This window comes from Manacus candei, unplaced genomic scaffold (genome assembly GCF_025592945.1).
Source record: "Manacus candei isolate 608988 ecotype Guabito, Panama unplaced genomic scaffold, ASM2559294v1 h1tg000230l, whole genome shotgun sequence".
NCBI lineage: Eukaryota > Metazoa > Chordata > Aves > Passeriformes > Pipridae > Manacus > Manacus candei.
The window spans coordinates 171,936-191,592 of NW_026138278.1; the positions used below are offsets into that span (position 1 = coordinate 171,936).

The window sequence follows — 19,657 nt, forward strand, 5'->3', positions numbered from 1 at the left end:
CAGGGATCTCTGGGCATCCATCAGTCCCCAGAGACAGATCCCTCCCCCACAGGACAGGATCCCTTCCCATCACATCCTGCCAAGAGGAAGAACTTCCATCCAGACTCCTCCAGCAGCTGCTCCACAACCCAACTGCCCCCCTTCCCTCATCCCAGCCCGCCCTCCTCTGCCTCAGGGATCACCACCAGCACGGTCCTGACACAGCAGGGGAGGGAGCAAAGTGTTCCCAGTCTCAAACTCCCCTCAGCAAAGGAATTCCAAGTGCAGTTCTCCGTGGAAAACAAGGAGTCCCCGTGGCTTCATGTGATTGCAGGTCCAAGACGCCGCCACCGTCCCTTTACACCGGTTTGGAGGACAGAGCTTGTGATAAATGCACAGGAAACAGGATCCCTTTGTGCTGGGAACTCTGCAGATCCACTGCATTCCAAACGGGAGGTGTCTGGAGGCGGAGAAATCCCACTTTGTATCCCAGCATAACACGAGCTGAGGTGGGGAATGGAGCTGCTCTGAAATATTCACACAAACACACTGAGGGGTTTGGGAACAGCTGAGAGAGACAAGAGGGAGGTGACATTCCACCTGACCAAGGGCAGAGCTGGACACTCTGCCCTGAAAACCTCGCAGGACACGAAGACACCAATCTTTGAGAGCACCTTCCAGGTCAAGCAGCACCAATTTATGTCTGCAATCCCATTTTTAAGGCTCAAAAAGCCGACCTTGCGTGAGGGTTCCCTTTCCTACAACCCTGAGGGAGCCACAGGGACCTCCCCAGACTCACTGAGGTGGGAAAAGCCCTCTGAGATCATCCAGTCCAACCTCCCCAGCACTGCCAAACCCACCACTGACCACGTCCCTCCCTACACAGCAGAAACAAGGTGGGATCTGTCCCCTTTGGGATGCTGCTCCAAACCCACCTTTCAGCCCCTGGGCACCTCCACTGACCCCAACCCCACGATGTGTCAGGCAGGTGAGGGGCCTGTTGACCTGCCATCAGTCACTGCACCCCAGGGTCATCCACATCTTACCAGAAGGGATCCAAGTCAAAAAAATATCTATTTTTCACAGGCAGATCCAGCACAACTCTGGATGCAGATGGGAGATACCACAGCTTGTGACTTCTGAACTGTGTATTAGCCAAAAACCACCCTAAAAACACATCAGAGTCTGCAGGAGGGAGGTTCAGGATGGTTTCTTCGTTACAGAAGAGCGAGAAAATACATTTTCTGTCTGACACTCCAACCTCTGTGTTTTGGTACTGCAGACACCCCCAGGCCATCTTCAGCTTGGATTTCATCAGAGCTCCTTGATTCGGGGAGATAATTAAGGCAGAGCTGCAGGGACAGCCAGCAGGACAACTTGGGCAACAAGAGAAGGGATTTTCAATCCAGAGAACACTCAGCTCCAGTGCTGGTACGTCCAGGGCAGAGCCAGGCTGGAGGGACATGGAGGGGAGGATGTCTCACATCCAGGTGTTAAACCTCTGGTTTTACTAACCAGTGGCAGGGAATGTGCTGGAATTCTCTTCCAATGGGCAACACAGCTTCTCCTTCAGCCCTGTTGAATTCGAGGTGAGTCTGGACTTCAGTCCAAGAGGGGACTAAAGGCAACTATGAAAAACTGCAGCTCCTCACTGTGAGAAACCTGAACTGGGAACCCCCCCCTGTAGCATGACTGGAACCTGCCCCTCAGACACTCAGCACCTTCAGGAGTGGGGTGAAGAGAAGCCTTTCTTCACTCAGCACCTTCCACCGTCCAGCTGCTCTCGGGTCACACTCTGCCCTTTGCTGCCTGGCTCCAGAGCAGAGGGGCTCCAGCCCTGGCAGCAGCTCCGGGGCCTCCTCTGGACTCTCTCCAGCAGCTCCACGTCCCTGTGCTGTTGTTCCCAGGGCTGGAGCAGCTCTGCAGGGGGGTCTCAGCTGAGACAGGTGATTTGCAGAACCAAACCCAGGGACTGTTCGTTCGCTGCACGTCGCCGACCCACAAGAGGAGCGTTTCTTCAACAAACTTCTCTTTTTTGCAGTAAAACTTCGACTCTTCTGGTTCTTTGGCTCCACTGCTGTGTCAGCAGGGCCGGTCCCGTGAGGCCTGAGGTGCACAGACCCCAAACACTGCCCTGGAGGGAGCTAATCCAGGCCAGAGCCACAGGAGGCGGGACAGGAGCAGAGGCTGGGAGGCTGCAGTTGGATCAGGATGTCTGGGAACACATCCTGTGCTGCAGGGCCACCAGGACAAGAGCTCATAACCTTCAATCCACCCCCAAAACCTCCCAGCTAATTTGTCAACAAGTATTTTTAGTAACAACATTTGCTTCATTTTCCCAGGCTCCCGTAAGCGAGAGACTGGAGAATTCCCATTTACACAGATCCTGCTTTCCCAAAGTGCTTCTCTTCTTCCCTTTATTTTTCCCTTCAATTTCTAAATTCCCTTTTCCCCTTTGTTAACACCCCCCCATTTGTTCAATTTCACCCATTTTTATTTCAAATCAGACTTCCTTTCCCACTTCCAAGCTGCCCATCTGTCAGAGACTGAAATAGTTGATGATTTATGCATTCTCAGGCTCTTGACACCTCTGCTGGGCGCTTAGTAGGTGCGAAGTCCTGAAAACAACAACTGACCTTGGGCTATTGACACCTCTGCTGGGCGCTTAGTAGGTACACTGTCCTGAAAACAACAACTGGGAAGAGACCTCTGATAGTCCATGAGAGCCCATCCCCCCCGGCCAGTCGGGAAAAGGGCGGGAACCAGGCGAGACAAAAAAGACAATGTGCCTCTGGAGGACTAAGCCCAAAAAAGGGAGAAACAACCCCTCATGCCAGGGAGGCGCCAGAGCATATAAACTGGCTAGGTGACTTTGGGAATTTGGGAGTTCTTCTCCCCCACCGCCTGCGAATCAAGACCATCACTCTCAAGCATCGCTGGACCCCGTGGGCGGTGACTATGGACATCTGTCTACTCTCAGCTTTTCTTTCCCTTACTCTCCCTGGCTCTTATCCTGCCTCTCTCTCTCCTATGCATTTTTTTTTCTCCTCCCCAGAAAGGTTATGACAGCACCCAAAAGTGTTAGTTTACCTATTGATTATGACAGCACCCAAAAATGTTAACCTATCTGTTGATATGAAACTATTAAAATAAATCTTATTAACTTACCTGTTGATACAAAACTGTTGAAATAAATCTTATATATTTTCATACACCGATTATTTAGTGTCGCTTCGCTTTAATCCACCCCAAAGGAATTTTTGATAAAACCTGGGTTACCCCCCCCCCCTCTTTTCCTGGGGCGGGTCGTAACACCATCTCCCTGGCCCTCAGTGCTTCCTGGGGGAAAGACCTTGGGAATTTGTTTATTTTTCCCTAACCCACCTTCAGTCAGTCAGTTTTTCAATTCACAGCAGAAACAGGGCCCAAAACCTCCGGGATTTTGCCAAATTACAAAAAGTCCCTCCCCCCCACGGCCTCTCCCCACGTTGCTCAAATACTGTGTGCAACATAAACACGTGAAAAAATTATTAATGAATTATTCAGTGTTTTTCGTTACCCCCTCCCTTATTTTTGATACATCAAACGCTGGGCTTTCCAGGAAAAGCCACAGCTTCCAGGATGTTTTTTATCTCCCAGTATCCACCAGTTTCCCCTTTTATTCTCCCTTCAAGGCTGGACTGTGACTCCCTTCAGAGCTGGAAGCTGGGCCGGATGAATGGAGGCATTCTGTGTGTCCCCCCCGAGCCAGGCTCCAGCCTCTGGAACATTCACACAGAGCACGTCTGGAAGATGAGATTTCGGGTTCTAAATGGGCTGGTTTGTTTGAAGGCAGAGTTTGGAGCAGGGAGGGTGAACACATGAACGTCTCCCCACCCTGTGACATGATTTTAGTCCCCCCGGTGACGTTAACGTTTCCCTCCACTGCCAAGGGTTTGTGTTGTTGTTGTCTGAAACCCGCTGCAAAGGCAGAAACCATTTGTGATATTAAACAGAATTAAAACTCAACGTGTAAAACAGCTGTGAAGTGCAGCTGGGGAAGGAACACGGCGTTACAGCCATTACAGCCACATCGGCACTCGGGCCGGCGACCGGCACCCCAATCCAGAGAGCTCCCGGGAAAACAGCCTGCCCCCAAAACAGGGCAGCAGGAGAGGTGCCGGGCACACGCTTAGGGAATAATCTGGGAAAGACACTCACCTTCATCTGAGTGCATTCAAGGTTACACAGAGAACACAAATGTGGGAATATTCGCGGCGACGTCGCATAGTAGTCGTTCATCATGGACGGGGTGGGCAGGCGTTTGCTCTTCTGGGAGTCGGAGAACACGGGCAGCCAGGACGCCTTCACCACCCCGAACGGGGACTTGATGGGCCCCTCGGAGTGGAAGCCTTTGTGGCCCCCTCCGGACCTCCCGGAGTTGCCGGAGCCGCTGCCGGAGTCGCGCTGCTTCTGCTCGTGCTGGCTGATGGCGGCCAGGAGCCCGGCGGAGAAGGGCGGCGGCGTCATGGGCGGCAGGACGTGCTGGGACACGGGCGGCTGCACCAGCGGCGGCATCACGGGCGGCAGCAGGGGCTGCGCCAGCGGCGTGGGCAGCAGGGCCGGCATCATGGGCGGCAGCACCGGCGGCATCGGCGCCTGCGACACGGGCGTCACCACGGGCAGCGCGGCGGGCGCCGGGCACAGCCCCGACACCTTGGCCGGGGGCTCGGCCGGGAAGAACGGCGGGGCGCCGGAGGAGTCGCCCTGGAAGCCGGGCAGCTTCATCAGGTCGTCGGCCGGGAACACGGGGTTGCAGGGCACGGCGGGCGGCGGGCCGGGCACCGGCACGCTCTGCTCCCGCGGCACGTCCTCCCTGCCCTCCGCGCCCGGGCCCTCGGCGTTGTACACGCAGGCCTCCAGGGCCGGCTCCGGGAGCCCCTCGGGGCCGTAGGGGCACACCTCCAGCGGGTCCTCGGTGTAGCCGTACTTGCTGGCGTGCCCGTAGTCGATGACCTTGCCCTTGACGGCCGCGCCCGGCTCGGCCCCCCGCTCGTCCCCGCGGGCCGGGGCGCGCAGGCCGGGCACGGGCTGGCCCATCTTGCGGATGCGGATCTCGCGCAGGATCCGCGGCATGTTCTCCGGGGTCAGCTGGTCGTCGGGGTAGCGGCTGAGCTCCTCCAGGTCCTCGTTGGACAGCCCGAAGCTCGCTAAAATGCTGGAGGCGCTCTCAGGCGTGTAGCGGTTCTGGGCGCTCGAGTTCTGCTCCAGCACCGGCACCGGTGCGGGCGGCTTTGGCGCGGCCGTCCCGGCCGGGCACGGGCCGCTGTCCCAGCGGTTGGGGCGAGGGTCTCCCTTCTGCTCCTGGTGCAGGCTGCTCTTCTCCTTGACCTTCCTGGGATCCGCCCTGTGCAGCGTGACCCGCACGTTGATCCTCTGGGAGCCCGTCCACTGCAGCGAGTCCTGGCCCGGGGGTCTCTGGGGCGCTGCCTGGGGGGCTCCCGGCGCCGGTTTCCTCTGCGGCCCCGCCGCCCCTCCTCCCCCGAAGGATCCCGGAGGCTTGCTGCCCGAGGGGTTGGGTCCCCTGGGCCGGGGGGGCAAGGTTCCTCTGGGGTTAAACATTGCGTCTTTGGGCAATGCCTGGCGGAACCCAGCGTGGGCAGGGGCCGCGCCGCCGCCGGACACCGAGGACCACGACTGCAGAGCCAAGTGGGTCTTAATTTGGGCAAGCTGAAAGGGAGGAGGGCCCAACACAAGGGGGCCGGCAAGGCCAAGGTTCAGGGAATTCACAAGTGGTGCGAAACTTTCCAAGAACAACACAAAGCTGCAAGTTAAAAGACAAGGATTAGATGGTTCGTCCGGTCACCTGCTCGCAGCGGGCGAGAAAAGCAACCCAAGGCACAAACCGGGGGCTGCGGGACAGTTAAAAAGCTCAAAATTCCATTAAAAACATTTTCTTTCACTGTGTAAAACCTTAATATAGAGAACAGGCAATTAAGTCAACGAGCTTTAGCCAATGAGCTCAAGGTCACAGGTCACACAACCAGAGAGGACACTTGGAACAGCACCGGTTCAAACCTGGCACTTCACTGCCCCAGGACAACAGAGTTTGGGGTTGGTTACAGGTCACTGTATAAGCAGTGAGGCAGAGGGTGAAGCCCCTCTCCAAAGGCTGACGAGGGATGGGATGGGCTGGAAGTGAAACCATTACATGGGGAACTCAAACCGGTTACAACTCGGTGTCAGGTCGCTGTGCAGCCGCTTCCAGGAGGACACTCCCATGACACTCTCATGGGTAACAACTACACCCTGCAAGAATTCACGGGGTGTGACAACGCTTGGGTTCTGTGGATAGAAAATTTCCATTTCCCAGATGTTAAAAGCAAGAGCTTAAATCGAAAGGACTCGAAACAGAGAGCTGTAAAATCGTACAGAAACAAAAAAACCATCCAGACACACAGAAAAGCACCATGGCCGTGGGAACTGGGTCTTATTTTGGGGCAAACCACCGAGAGTTCAGTCCTGTAAGGCAGGAAAAGCAGGTACAAATAGAGGGAGAGTAAAATTAAACACCAGAGTTCTGGAAACAGAATCACAGAGTGGTTTGGAAGGGACCTTAAAGACCATCTGATTCCAGCCCCTGCCATGGGCAGGGACACCTTCCACCAGACCAGGCTGTTCCAAGCCTCGTCCAACCTGGCCTTGGACACTTCCAGGGATGAAGATTGAGACAAGAAGAGTAAAACAACAGAATTGTGGCAAAGTCCTGGTGCAGCTCCTCGCTGGCCGAGCGGGGGACACTGGGAAGTCCTTGGTTTAGGGCGAGCACAACAACAGCCAAAACTCAGCGTGTTCTCAGCAGCATCCTCACCCCCGGCCCAGAACACGGCCCTGCAGGAGCAGCTGCTGGGATTGAAACGTTCCCTCTGCCCAGCCCAGCCCAGGAGAACCCCGAACGGCACAACCAGCACAGGCAGAGCCCCCCAAAGCCCCCCCTTGGCCCAGTCGCTCTGGGTCCCCAGAACTGCCGAGTGCTGCTCTGGCTCCTGCAGTGACACACGGGGGTCACGGCGTGTTCCCGGCAGCGTTCCCAGTTCCCGCTGCTCCCGATGCTCTGGGTTCCTGCAGCGCCGAGGTTCTCGTCTCACCAGCCCCGGCCCCGTCACAGGGCTGCTTTTCCAGGCTCGGGGAGGTGACTCCACACAGCAGCTGTTGGCAGGCAGGGGGGACTCTCCCGAGGTGTCACCTGGAAGGACTGAAGTGCTGAAGCCTGAGGAGCACGAGGAACAAACCCTACAGGGAGTGACCCACACACGGGCAGCGGGGAGGGTTTCCAGCTCCGTTCCTGGAGCTCGTTCCTGTCTGTGTGTACCTTCTGTCAGCAATCACTTCGCTTGGACTGAGTACAAACTGCTCAGGCCAAGGACAAACATCAGTCCTATTACACACAGGGAGTCATAACAACCAGGTTCCCACCAGACAGCAATCCCAAAACTCCAGCCTCTCATCCAGGGCTCCTGGCCCAGTATCCCTCCTCCCTCCACAAGTTCAATGGGACTTCAGTGGGAGCTGCATGTGGGGCCAACTTTGCCCAAGACAGTTTCCAAGCAGACACGAACAAACGCCCCGAGCCATCTCCTGCCTTTCAGTTTGGGGTTTCTATGGAACTCTCAGCACTGGAGGGCAAAAAAATCCCTCCTGGCCCACTCCTGGGGGAAGCAGCTGAAGAGGGAACACTATCAAAGCCACCCATTGCCAGAACAACCACGAATATTTGAGGAGAGCAAACTTTAAACACAACCAACAGGTCGGGAATCTCCCAGAGGAGAGAACGAACCAGAATTCCAGCAGGATGAAGTTTTACCAGTAAGGCACCTCCAGGTGGTGCAGGTCAGTGGGGCACCTGTGTGCTGGGAGCAGGGATGATCCCACCCCAGGATCTGGAACCACTGCCACAGCTCATCCCAACACACCTCAGCTCACACCTCCCCAGCCCGGCCAGGGAGGGTGATCCAGGCTGGAATGGGCTTGGAGCAACCTGGGCTAAGGAAGGTGTGCCTGGCCAGGGCACTGGATGGGATTTAAGGTCCTTTCCCACCCAAAGCAGTGAGGGATCCTGGGACACACTGCACAGCAGCAGCGTGCAAGGAAGGCACTGTCAGCTGGGGGTCCAGAGTGACCTTTCCAAAGGAAATGCTGGAAATGACAGCGGGAAATGCTGCCTAAGGAAATGCCAAGAGCAAGGAAACAATGGCCAGGGATGTCAGGGGGGAGGCTCCCCTTCCTCTCAGAGCAGCTTTGTTTGGGGGGTGCCTGAGCCGGGGCACTGCTGGCACAGGGACACCCCGGCACTCCCAGAGCAGGGACTGAGCTCCTGGGGCTGCAGTGCCAGCAGAGCCACGGGATGGTCTGGGTGGGAGAGACCTCAGAGCACACCCATCCCACCCAGGGACACCTCCCACTAGAGCAGGGTGCTGTGAGCCCCGAGCTGGGGCTGCAGTGCCAGCAGAGCCACGGGATGGTCTGGGTGGGAGAGACCTCAGAGCACACCCATCCCACCCAGGGACGCCCCCAGCACTCCCAGAGCAGGGACCGAGCTCCTGGGGCTGCAGTGCCAGCGGAGCCATGGGGTGGTCTGGGTGGGAGAGCTCAGAGTACACCCATCCCACCTCCCACTAGAGCAGGGTGCTGTGAGCCCCGTCCAGCCTGGCCTGGGAGGAATCCTTAGGGGAAGAGCAGGGAGCTGGTGTGGATGGAGGGAGGGATGAGAGCACCCTGGTACTGCCGAGGTGTCCCAGTTCCTCCCAGTGCCAGCCAGGCTGGAGCAGAGGGGCTGCTTACACCCAGCCCAGCAGCCCCCTCACCCACTCCTGTCCCTGTCCCCCCAGGGCCTCATGGAGTCCAAGCTCTGCGTGCTGCAGGTCAGAAGGAAGGATCCCGACCCCCTGGAGCCGTGTCCATGGTCACTGTAAGCACCAAACACCAACCCCAACATCCCCCCGGGGCAGTGCCAGCCTGGCTCTGGCACCTCAGGAGAGGGTGGAGGTGCATTTCTGGAGTCCCCTGGAAGGTTTATCAGAAGAGAAAGTCTGGTGAGCCACTGGAAGGAGAATTTCCTGATTTGTCCCTATAAATAGCACGGAATTTTCTGGCTCTGTGCTAATTGCAGAGCAGATAAAGATGGCCCTGCACCCCCCAGGCTGGGGGAGCTGCTGTGCCTGTCCCGTGAGCTGCTCCAGGACTGCCCATATCCCCAGGGATGGGGCCAGGGCCACCTCCCCTCGCCACAACCCAACAACCAGATCTCTTCTGCAGGTTCCTTGGTGTTCCTCTGACAGCCAGACCAGCCTCTGGAGGGACCTGGATGCTCCTCTTCCTTGCTGTTCCCGGCCCAGCGATGGTGTCTGGTGGGAGCTGAGGGGCTCCACCTGCCCCAGCCCCTGGCAGAGCCCGTGGTCCCTCAGGGGGGACTCCTGGTCCGATCATTCCTCATCCAGCTCGGGCCACGGCAGCCTGGACGTGCCTCCATCAGGCTCAGGAAGTGGTAAGGCATTCCCAGCCATCCTCAGCACCTGGAGCAGTGATCCACCCTCCAGGACATCCCGGGTACTGCCCACTGGGGTGTTCCACGCTGGCACCACCCGGATCCCGGAGCCCTGGGACTGTCCCTCGGGAGCTTCCTCAGGTGCCACCCAGGGTGCTGCCCCTGCCAGCACAGACACAGACCCTGCAGGGGCACCCACCTTCAGCAGGACGTGCCCCACTCTGCTTTATCCACTGTCCATCCACGGTATCCCTCGATCCAGGGACACTCCAGCTCCTCTGAGGGTGCTGAGCCCAGCCCAGGTGAGCCCAGCCAGGTGAGCCCAGCCCAGGTCCAGGTCCAGCCTGGCCCTCCCTGATTTTGGCAGAGCCAGGGCAGCCCCTCCTCCGGGTGCTCTGTCATTCCAGCAGCATCCCCTGCCCACTCAGGCAAAGATTCCCAGGATAACAGAGGTGAAAGCTGCTCCCAAATCCTCCCACACCTGGGCCACCCAGGAGCTGCCTCGGGGCACATTCCTGCTGCCATCTCCAGATCCTGCAGGATCTGAGCTGGGATCTGAATTCCAAGAGCCCAGACCAAGCCCAGGCTCCCGGCTTCCAGCACCGGGAATGCTCTGGACACACCAGGACACAGAGGGGGGTCTGTAGCACGGCAGGACCTGTCCTGGAGCAGGAGGAGAGAGGCAGGAGGGCTGTGTGCCCCCAGGGAATGCTGCTGGAGCACCTGGATGGCAGGAACAGAGGCCACAGCCCAGCCCAGGCTCCCGGGATCCTGGGCTTCCCAGGGCAAAGCACACAGCAAAGCTGAGCTGGAATCCCAGAGCCCGGCAACAGGCAGAGCCCGGCAACAGGCAGAGCCCGGCAACAGGCAGAGCCCAGCAACAGGCAGCTGAACACCGACCCCAGAATGGATCAGGGGTTGTTGGGCCCCAAAAAAGCACGGGAAGGGAAAGGAAGCACTTAGGGAAGAGAACTCCTGGGAGAAGATAAGGACAATGTGCCAGGGGAAGGAGACAAAGGCCAAGGCAAGGCCCTTGTTCCTCCCCTCCCACTGCACAGGACAGCACCCTGGGAGCCAAACTGCCCCTGTCCTCCCTCCTCTGTCCCGGTTTTACCATGTGTCCTAGTTAGGACAGCTGAGATCAGTTCATCATGGTGGGTGTAACCCAAAACTGTATTCTATAGCCTTCCATGTCATTTCCCAGAAACTAGACTATTGTTGTCAATAGACTATTCGCACCCTCTGCCCATAGAGCATGGTGGGTGTAACCCAAAACTGTATTCTATAGCCTTCCATGTCATTTCCCAGAAACTAGACTATTGTTGTCAATAGACTATTCGCACCTTCTGCCCATAGAGCCTGACTCCTCAGGCTATAAACTAGGTGTTAAGAGGCCTGTGAGATAGGAGGATGTTTCTGTCCTCACACCCTTTGTGAACTCCCCGCCCTGAGGAGAGTACCAAGCATTCCTGCCTGAACTGGAGGATATATAATCTTGGAGTTTTGGAACATTTTTCAACCCACTCGTGGGATCCAGAGGACGGCTGCATCTCATCGCTCTCAACCAGACTTAGACCACCACTGGACTGCGATCACCAGTTCTGGCCAGACTGCAGCAGCTCTCCCACCAGCAGGTTCTTCCCCTCTCCCTTTACTTTGGACTCAAACAGGGCCCAAGGAACACCACTTTGTCCAGGCCCCAGGGTACTGGGTTACACATTTGGGTTTTTGTGGGTTGAGACCAATTGTTTGTTTGTATTATTGTACTTACTGTATTATTTTAATAAATTGTTATTCTGACTTATAATCTCTCCTTTGAGTTGGGTTCATTCCCCCTGCTGGTTAACTTTTAAACCAGCACACCATGGAACAGGACACTGCAGGTCTGGAACACCCCTCCAGCCCCTCCAGGCTGCAGCCCTGCCCTTCCCAGCCCAGGCTGCAGGGAAGGCCTGACCTCGGCCAAGCTCAGCTCAGCCCAGACCCGCCTGGTTCAGCCACAGATGCCAAGCACAGCTCCCAGGAAGAGGGAACTCCAGCCCTGCCAGAGCCAGGGCCGCTGGAACACCACCATCAGCCATGGGATCCACTGAACTACCCCCAAAACTGCTCCAGTCCAGCCTGCCCAGCAGCAGGTTCAGAACAAACACAGAAAGCACCACCTGCACGAGCCTTCCAGTGAGGAATTCCTGGACCAGGACACAGAAAGGGGCACTTTAGCACCAAGAATCCACTGGACAGCTTCAAATTTCCCTTTCCACGTCAGACTTTTGAGCAGCACAAACCCTGCCCTGTTCCATAAACATGTTTATACACAAGCACCAGCTCTGTGAGTTCACAAAAGCCTCACAGACACAGCAAACACCAATATTTCTGCCTAAAACTCCCTGAAAAAAGGCCAAATTCCATGCAGGGTATTTAACTCGGTGGCGAAGAAAGAGGAAAACGTTTTATTTACCTTCAAACGTGAAGCACAAAAGGAAAACAAAGGTCCCTGTGCTGTTCCTCAGACCGGGACGAGCTCCCTGTCTGGCAGCTGAGCTCAGCCCCAAAACCCAAGTCCGAGGAATTTGGGGAAGAAAAGGAGGGAAGAGAAGGAATCCAGCAGGTTTTGTCAGCACTGGGAACCCCACCCTTGGATAAACATCCTCAGCTCCATCAGAATTTGGGGAAGAGGAGGCCGGGCTCGTCCCTTCCCCCCCACGCCCCGGAGCCAGAGGGAGCCTTTGGGCACATTGTGATTGTCACAAATCAGGGTAATTATCACAAATCAGGGAAAAGAAACGAAACTCAGGATCCTCCTGGTCCTCGGAGAGCGGCTGCTCCCAGGGAAAAGAATGACCTCATGTCAGGCCCACCCTCCCCGCCGGGGAGAGCAGCAAAACCCCAAATAACAACATTTAAACAGCAGCTCGGGGCTGGGGGCCGGGAGGGACGGCTGGGCTGGGGCTTCTGGGGGCTCGGGGGGTTCATAAAACAACCACAACAGAGTTTAATCGGGTAAGAAGGATTCCTATAAAAAGACAACTTGGAAAAAAACAAACAAGCAAACAAACAAACAAACAACCCGTATTACATTTCTGCCTTAAATCAATAATAACAGCAAAAGCAGTGAAGGAGCGCGAGTTTAAACTGGGGGGAAAATAAAAAAAGGTTAAATCCCCCAAACGAGGAGGTTCCTGCAAGGCACGTGACGAGACAGAGACACAACACTCGGCCTGGGGGGTGAAGAATTCAGTTCCTCTTTTGATTGTTTTTGGTTGTTCGTGGTCGTAACACCCGAAATTCGGGTCGACCGTCACCGTCCCGAAGCGCAAAAAGGGCGAAAAGCCGCGATTTTAACCCCAAAGCAGGAGCGCGAGGCGCACTCGGGGGGCAAAACCCGACCCAGCAGCGGCCGAGTTCAACCCGAACAACGATTGCCAGCGGCCAGAGTGCTTTGTTGGGAAACAACCCGAGAATTCTGTTTGGAAACAACCGGAGAGTTCAGGGACCGGGAGGCCCGCGATGGGCTGGGCTGGGGGTCGGAGCGATGCACGGGGGGTGCAGGGAACACCCGGGGACGGGGGGGAACGAGGGACAGGGGAGCCTTAAAAACGCGCGAATCCGAGATTTCAAGGCAAAAAAAGCGAGGCCGAAGCCCGCGGCGGGTCCCTGGCGGGGCACAGGGCCGGTTTATCCGCCTGCCGGGGGATCATCCCTCAGGGATGGAGATAAGGGACGGAGATAAAGGCTGAGGGATGAGGGATAAGGGATAAAAGCTGACGGATAGAGGATAAAAGACGAAGGATAACCCCCCCCTGCCCGGGGTCCCCCGTAAGGGCCTCTCGCCCCCCCCCCCCCCGCCCCGGCCGCCATTACGCGCGTCCCCCCCTCCGGCCCCGCCGCGCCGGGGGGTGGGGGGGCAGCCGGCGCCCGCCTCCTACCTCGTCGTGGGCGCAGCCGCGGCTCGCTCCGCGTCCCCCGCCGCCGGGACACCGGGAAGGAGCGGCGGGAAGGGCGTTAAAGGCGCCGGGAGCGGCGCCGGGGGCGGCGCGCGGAGGGACACGGCGCGCTCCGCGTACTGCGGCTGCGCGCGGCGCGGAGGGGGCGCGCCCCGCCCCCCTGGCTTCAGCGGGAGCGACTGCGCGTGCGCGCCGTGCGCAGAGGGGCGGGGCTACCCCCGCCGCGGGGCACGCTGGGAGCCGCCCGCCCTATATAAGCCGCGCGCGCGCGGGGGGGGGGGAGCGGCCCGTTAGAGCGGCAGCCGCGGCCGCAGGCGGTGGTGCTGCCTTAGAGCGGTTTTATTGCCCATTTTCGCTCTTTCGTGGTCCCGCTGCGGTAATTCCTAAAGCCCCCTGCCTTTTTATCTCCTCAGTCGCTCATCCTGTTGCTCGCGGTCCCGATGGCGACATCTCAAGGGTCAAAAATAAGAACAATTTGCCCCAATGGTTACAGGGAACGAGACCGGGGGTTACGAAACCGGGTCCTGCCTGATGGTTGCAAAAGGTGGAATGCGTAAAAGTCTTCTTAAGAAAAGACGGTCTTTGTAACTTTCCAGCCTAATGAACAAGAAGGGAGATTTAATCCGTGAATCGCAGAGCAGCCAACAAGCTCTAAGGGTTGTCCAGGTGTTAAAAATATAAATTACTTGTTAACGTTTAGGGCTTGGTGATCTTGGATCTTGGGGGAGGTTAACAAGGCTTGGGGGGAAAAAGGATGCTCATGGATAGAGGATGCAAAGAATTTGGTTTATGGGACATCTGGCAGAACTCCCAAGGTCAGGAAGAAATTATTAAAGAGCTCAGCAGTTGTGCTGAAATCAGCTCCAAATGGGTAAAGAAGGTAATTCTGGCAAGGAACAGATCCTGACCCCCAACCAAAAACCCACAAACCCAGAAGAAGGGGAAGACTGAGCCCGGCACTAATTACCACGGGGAGCGAGAGGGTCGTTAACTGACAGAAAATGGAACACTAATTAATGAGAGGACTGTGTGACTTGTGGCCGATGAACACTCGTTCCTTTGCTCGCTGAAATGGATAAATGGTGGAAGGTTTGGTGGCCGGGGTTTGATCTGTGGGGGTTCCAGCTCTGAAATAAAGGATCCGGGCCCGTCTCCAGTGTCATTGCTGGCCTGCTGCCCTCCAGGGAGCGGATCCCACGGCTGGCACAGCAGTGGCACTGCCTGGGGACCAGGGGCAGGAGGGACCCAGCTCTTTCCCATCCCCTGAGCCCCCCTCGGCACCACCGGCAGCTTCTGGAACGTTCCTCTCAGGTGGTTCCCACCTGGTGCTTCTCCAGCCTCACCCACACGGGGATCCCCTTCGGGGGGATCCCCTGGGCTTGTGGAGACACAGGGGGAGCCCCAGTGTTTCCAGGGAAAACCAGCCTGGGACTGGTGAGGTGCTTGGGATGGACCTGCCCATCCCTGGGAGCGTCCCAGGCCACGCTGGACGGGGCTGGGAGCAACCTGGGATAGTGGAAGGTGGCCCTGCCTGTGGCACTGGGTGGGATTCAAGGTCCCTCCCCCACCCAAACCAGGCTGGGATTTGCCCTGACCACTGAGTCAGGGGTCCCAAATCCAGCCTTTCCACAGCCTGTGGGGCTGGACCTGACCTGGACCAAACCCCTCTGTCCCCTCAGGAGCTCCTGTCCCTCCAGATTCCCTCATGCTCTGTCCCACAGAGCACCTTTGGAGTCACAGGCTCCAAGGAGACAGAAAACACCTCTAAAACTTCCACGTTAATTCCTGAAAATCCCCAAAGCAGGCGCCAAACACCTTTAAAACTTCCACATTAATTCCTGAAAATATCCAAAGCGGTGCAAACATCAGACATTCCTCACTCCCACCATGCCCAGCAAGGGACAGGAAGGATCCTTCTGGAGTGGGAACCCGTGTCCCTACACTTCAGAATCCAATTCTCACCAAATTCCAGGAATTGTGGCTGTGTTGCCACTTTTGGGAGCAGCCTTTGGGGTGAGGCTCTGGGAAATGGGACCGTTGGAGCTCTGAACCCCTTGGGAATGCCAGTATTGGGGCTGCCTGTGCAACCTGAGCTGTTCCAGGTGTCCTGGTGTCCCCACGGGATCCCTGAGCTGTTCCAGGTGTCCTGGTGTCCCACAGGATCCCAGGGATGCCGGGATGGGGTTGGGCCCCCGCAGGACCCATTGGGTCCTGGGATGTGCTGGGTCAAACCAAGGTCCCAAAAGAGCCGGACAGGAGAGCAAATCCCAAACCTGCTGCCAGAACAGCTCCAGGAGACCCCCGAGGGCTCAGCTCTGCTCCAGCCCTGGGGCTGCCCCCAAATCCCGCTGTATCCCCAGGGATTCGGGGGAGGTGGGAGCTGGGGGTGCAGCCAGAAAGTGAGAAGGGGGGGATTTTTGGGATCTGGGATCCACTTCCAGGTGATTCCCAAACCCCAGGCCAAGGCAGTCAAAGCTGAGGAGCGGGATGTGGGTTCTGGAGTCGGGATGGGGCTGGATGTGGGTTCTGGAGTCAGGATGGGGCTGGATGTGGGTTCTGGAGTCGGGATGGGGCTGGATGTGGGTTCTGGAGTCAGGATGGGGCTGGATGTGGGTTCTGGAGTCGGGATGGGGCTGATGCAGCACCAGTGAAGGACTTGGGCAGCTCCTGAAACGTCCTGGGCAAGGGATTTGGGATTACACCTGTAGGAAAGGTGTGTCCTATCCCAAAAAAGGGGTGGGAGCCGGGGCTGGGGGTGGAGGGATGGGAGCAGAGCCCAGACAGAGGTTGTGTCACAGCTCCATGAATTTGGGAGCTTTGCCACCACAACTCCCCCAGGTGTGCTCCGGCCATCCCAGCACCTGGAAATGGCAGGTGCATCCCTGGGGACCCCCGGGACAGCTGGGGGGTGGTGGTGCAGGAGCTCTGGATCCCCCCTGGCTCCTTGTCCTGCTCTAAAGAGCCGAGCGTGGGATGACACCTGCCCCGATCCCACCATTTCCTCCTTATCCACATTCCGGGCTTCCCAGGAGAGGAGCCTGTGCTCCCTGGAGCCGTTGGATCCGCGTTCCCCGGGCCACGTTCCCAGGGGGATCAGGGGACACGGGACATGTCCCTCCTGCAGCCCCCCCGCAGTCCCTGCGCTCCCCACGGGGCAGACCCAGCTCTGCCCTCCCCCGTCCCCTGCTGCCCTCGGGATGCTGAGCTCCCAAAAACCTCCCAAAAACCTCGGGAGGGACGTTTAAAGCTCCCAAAAACCTCGGGAGGGACGTTTAAAGCTCCGGTCGGACAGTGGGGAGGGGGGCGAGGCCTGGGGAGACGGGGGTGGGCTCCACGAGGGGCTGAGCACAGGGAGGAGCCCTGGGGCTGCTGGAATAGGAGGGTGGCTCGGAGGGGCAGGAATGGAGGAGGGAACGGACACGGAAGGGCTGGAGAGAGTCCAGGGCAGGAGCTGGGAAGGGGCTGGAGCAGCAGGAGGGGCTGAGGGAGCTGGGGGGGCTCAGCCTGGAGAAAAGGAGGCTCAGGGGGGACCTTCTGGCTCTGCAACCCCCTGACAGGAGGGGGAGCCGGGGGGGGTCGGGCTCTGCTCCCAAAAAACAAAGGATCAGAGGAAATGGCCTCAAGTTGCACCAGGGGAGGCTCAGGTTGGATACTGGGAAAATTCCCCCTGGAAAGGGCTGTCCAGCCCTGGCACAGCTGCCCAGGGCGGGGGGGAGTCCCCATCCCTGGGGGGATTTAACAGCCCCGTGGATGTGGCACCTGGGGACATGTGGTGGCCCTGGGTTAATGGTGGCGCTGGATGCTCCGGGGGGCCCTTGGCAGCTGCTGTCCCCCAATTAACTCATTAACTCATTAACTCATCAGCCTGAGGTGACCCCGGGGCGGCCCCGGGGGTCTCTGCTCTCACCGCTGTCACCAGAGTGTGACAGCCCCCGGCTCCAGATGGGGCCACCAGCCCGGGGGTCCCCGCGGGGCTGGGGCTGCGTGACAGCGGCGCCGGGGCGGGGGACAGACCCCGACGGTCCCCCCGGGCCCCAAGAGCCGCCCCAGGCCCCCCAGAGCCGCCCCCCCACAGCCCCCGGCCGTGCTGGGAGCAAGGATGGAGCCCCAGCTGAGGCACTGGGAGGACCGGGAGCTGTGGTACTGGGAGGACTGGGAGCTGTGGTACTGGGAGCCCCGTGTCCCTGTTGGGGACAGAGCAGGGGACACCCAGCCCCGTGTCCCTCTGTCCCCGTGGCCGGGAGCACACGCGGTGCCAAGCGAGCCCGTGTGTGACATTCCCGGTCTGTGTCTCACATTCCCGGTGCTGGTGTGACATTCCCGGTGGCGCTGGGGCCGGGCCGGGCCCGTGCCCGGGTGTCGGTGACATTCCCGGACTGCCTGGGTGACCTTGCGGGGCTGCCCCGGCCCGTCGCAGCCCCGTCCCCCCCGGATTTGGGATGGATTTGGGGCACAGCCCTGACCGTGCCCGGGGCCTCTCGTACCCCCAAACCGCCCGAGAGCCGCGGGAGGGCCCCGCCACAAGGACAAACGTCCCCCAGCCCTGGGGACACCCCGGGCCGCCTCTCCAGGGCCATCCCCGGCACTGCCGAGCCCCCCGTGCCGGCGGCACCCCCAGACCCCCCCGGCACCCCCAGACCCCCCGGCAGCCGGGGGTCATCCCGACACTTCCCGGGCTCAGCCCCTTCGCCCCGGGCTGTTCCCGTCCCGTCTGGTGCCCCCCCCCTGTCCCGGCCATACAAGGAGCCGCCCGGCAGGTCATCTGTCCCCGAGGTGCCACGGGCGGCACAAGTGACCCGGGGAGGGGGATTGTCACCTCCGCGGAGCCACCTGCTCCCGTCACGGGCCCCGGGGACGCCCCGCTGGCCTCCCGGGGACACCTCGTGCTGCCGGTGCCCCCAACCCAGCCCCTTGTTTGGGAGCCCGGCGGGGGCAGGTTCCCGAGGGGATGAGGGCACGGCATGGAAATAGCTGCCCTCGGGGGGCCCTGGCGACGGTGCCACCAGCAGATGCTGGGCTGGGGGGCAGGGGGGGCTCTGCCCCTCGGTCCGGCCCCCCCCGCTCTCGCCCCCGGCCCCGCCGGGCGCGTTTCGCTCCATCGGGAATCCCCCCATCCCTTGGGAAAAAGCCGTGACACCCCAGGGGCACCTGGGCAGGGACACGGGGGGGACCCCCCCCCCAACCCGGGGGTCCGGGCACGGCAGGACCCCCACACTCAGGGGGGTCAAACCCGCAGGCTCGGGGGGTCCCTGACCCCGCAGCACCCCCGGGTGACCCCAAACCGCCCACGGAGCCTCCGCGGACCCCCCAGGGCACGGGGACCCCCCACCCCCCAAAATCCCAGCCCGGAGCGGAGAAGGGGTTTGGGGTCACGCCGAGGGGGGGGGGGAGATTTTGGCTCCCCCCTTTCTGCCTTGGGGGTCCCAAGGGGGGTGCCCTCCCTCCCGCGGGCCCCCCTCCTGCCAGAGCGCCCCCCGGGGCAGGCGGGACCCCCCCCGCAGTACCCCGGTACCCCCCACACCGGGGGGAGTGAGGGGCTGCTCCGCCGAACCCCCAGAGCCGGGTCGGGGGGTGGCACCCGGGGCCGGCAAAGGCTCAGATCCCCCCCAACCCACCGTGCGGGGGCCCGGGGGGGCTGCGGGGACCCCGGGGGGGCTGCGGGGACCCCGGGGGGGGCTGCGGGGACCCCGGGCCGGGCACTCACCGTCCGAGCGGGTCGGGGGGCAGCGGGCGGGGGGCCCGGGGGGGGTCCGGGGGGCCCCGCGCTCGGGGGGGTCGCGGAGCCGCCGCCGCCCGAAGGCATCGCGGGGGTCGCGGCGCGGGCGCTCCCCGGCGCGGCCCCGCTCGGGGCTGGCGCCTGTCCCGGGACGGCGGCACCGGCACCGCCACCGCGGGGGGGGGCGGGGGGGGGGCTCGGGGGCGGCGCTGGGGGGGCTCCGAGCAAGAGGGTGCGGGGATGGGACCCCCCGGGGGTCCCTCATTCTGGGGGTGCAGGGCTGAGTCACCCCTCGAGGTGCCCCCCGACCCTGGGGTGCAGCTCTGAGTCCTCCCCCCGGGGGTCCCCCCGCTCTGGGGGTGCAGCGATGGGTGGCCCCCCCCGCCACGGGTGTCCCAAACACTGGGGGTGCGGGGATGGCACCCCCGGGATCCCCCCGTTCTGGGGCTGCAGGGCCAGGTGCCCCCCCGGTGCCCCCCAACAGGGGGGTGCAGA

General features: G+C 60.2%; 1 protein-coding gene across 4 annotated transcripts in view; it reads right to left on the bottom strand.

Annotated features, from left to right (window-relative positions):
- ZNF638 (zinc finger protein 638) overlaps positions 1 to 19,284 on the bottom strand; it is a 46,006-nt gene extending 26,722 nt beyond the window's left edge. The window contains exons 1-2 of one of the 4 annotated variants that reach the window (XM_051774851.1): positions 19,151 to 19,284; positions 4,180 to 5,782 (exon numbers count right to left, since the gene is read on the bottom strand). In XM_051774851.1, the coding sequence (XP_051630811.1) occupies positions 4,180 to 5,580 (1,401 nt within the window). In that variant the 5' untranslated portion in view covers positions 5,581 to 5,782; positions 19,151 to 19,284. Of the gene's footprint in view, positions 1 to 4,179; positions 8,414 to 8,627; positions 10,386 to 13,428; positions 13,571 to 19,150 lie in introns of those variants that run through there. The other 3 variants (XM_051774850.1, XM_051774853.1, XM_051774852.1) reach the window with 3 other exon arrangements.
- Between the last annotated feature and the right edge of the window lie 373 nt (positions 19,285 to 19,657).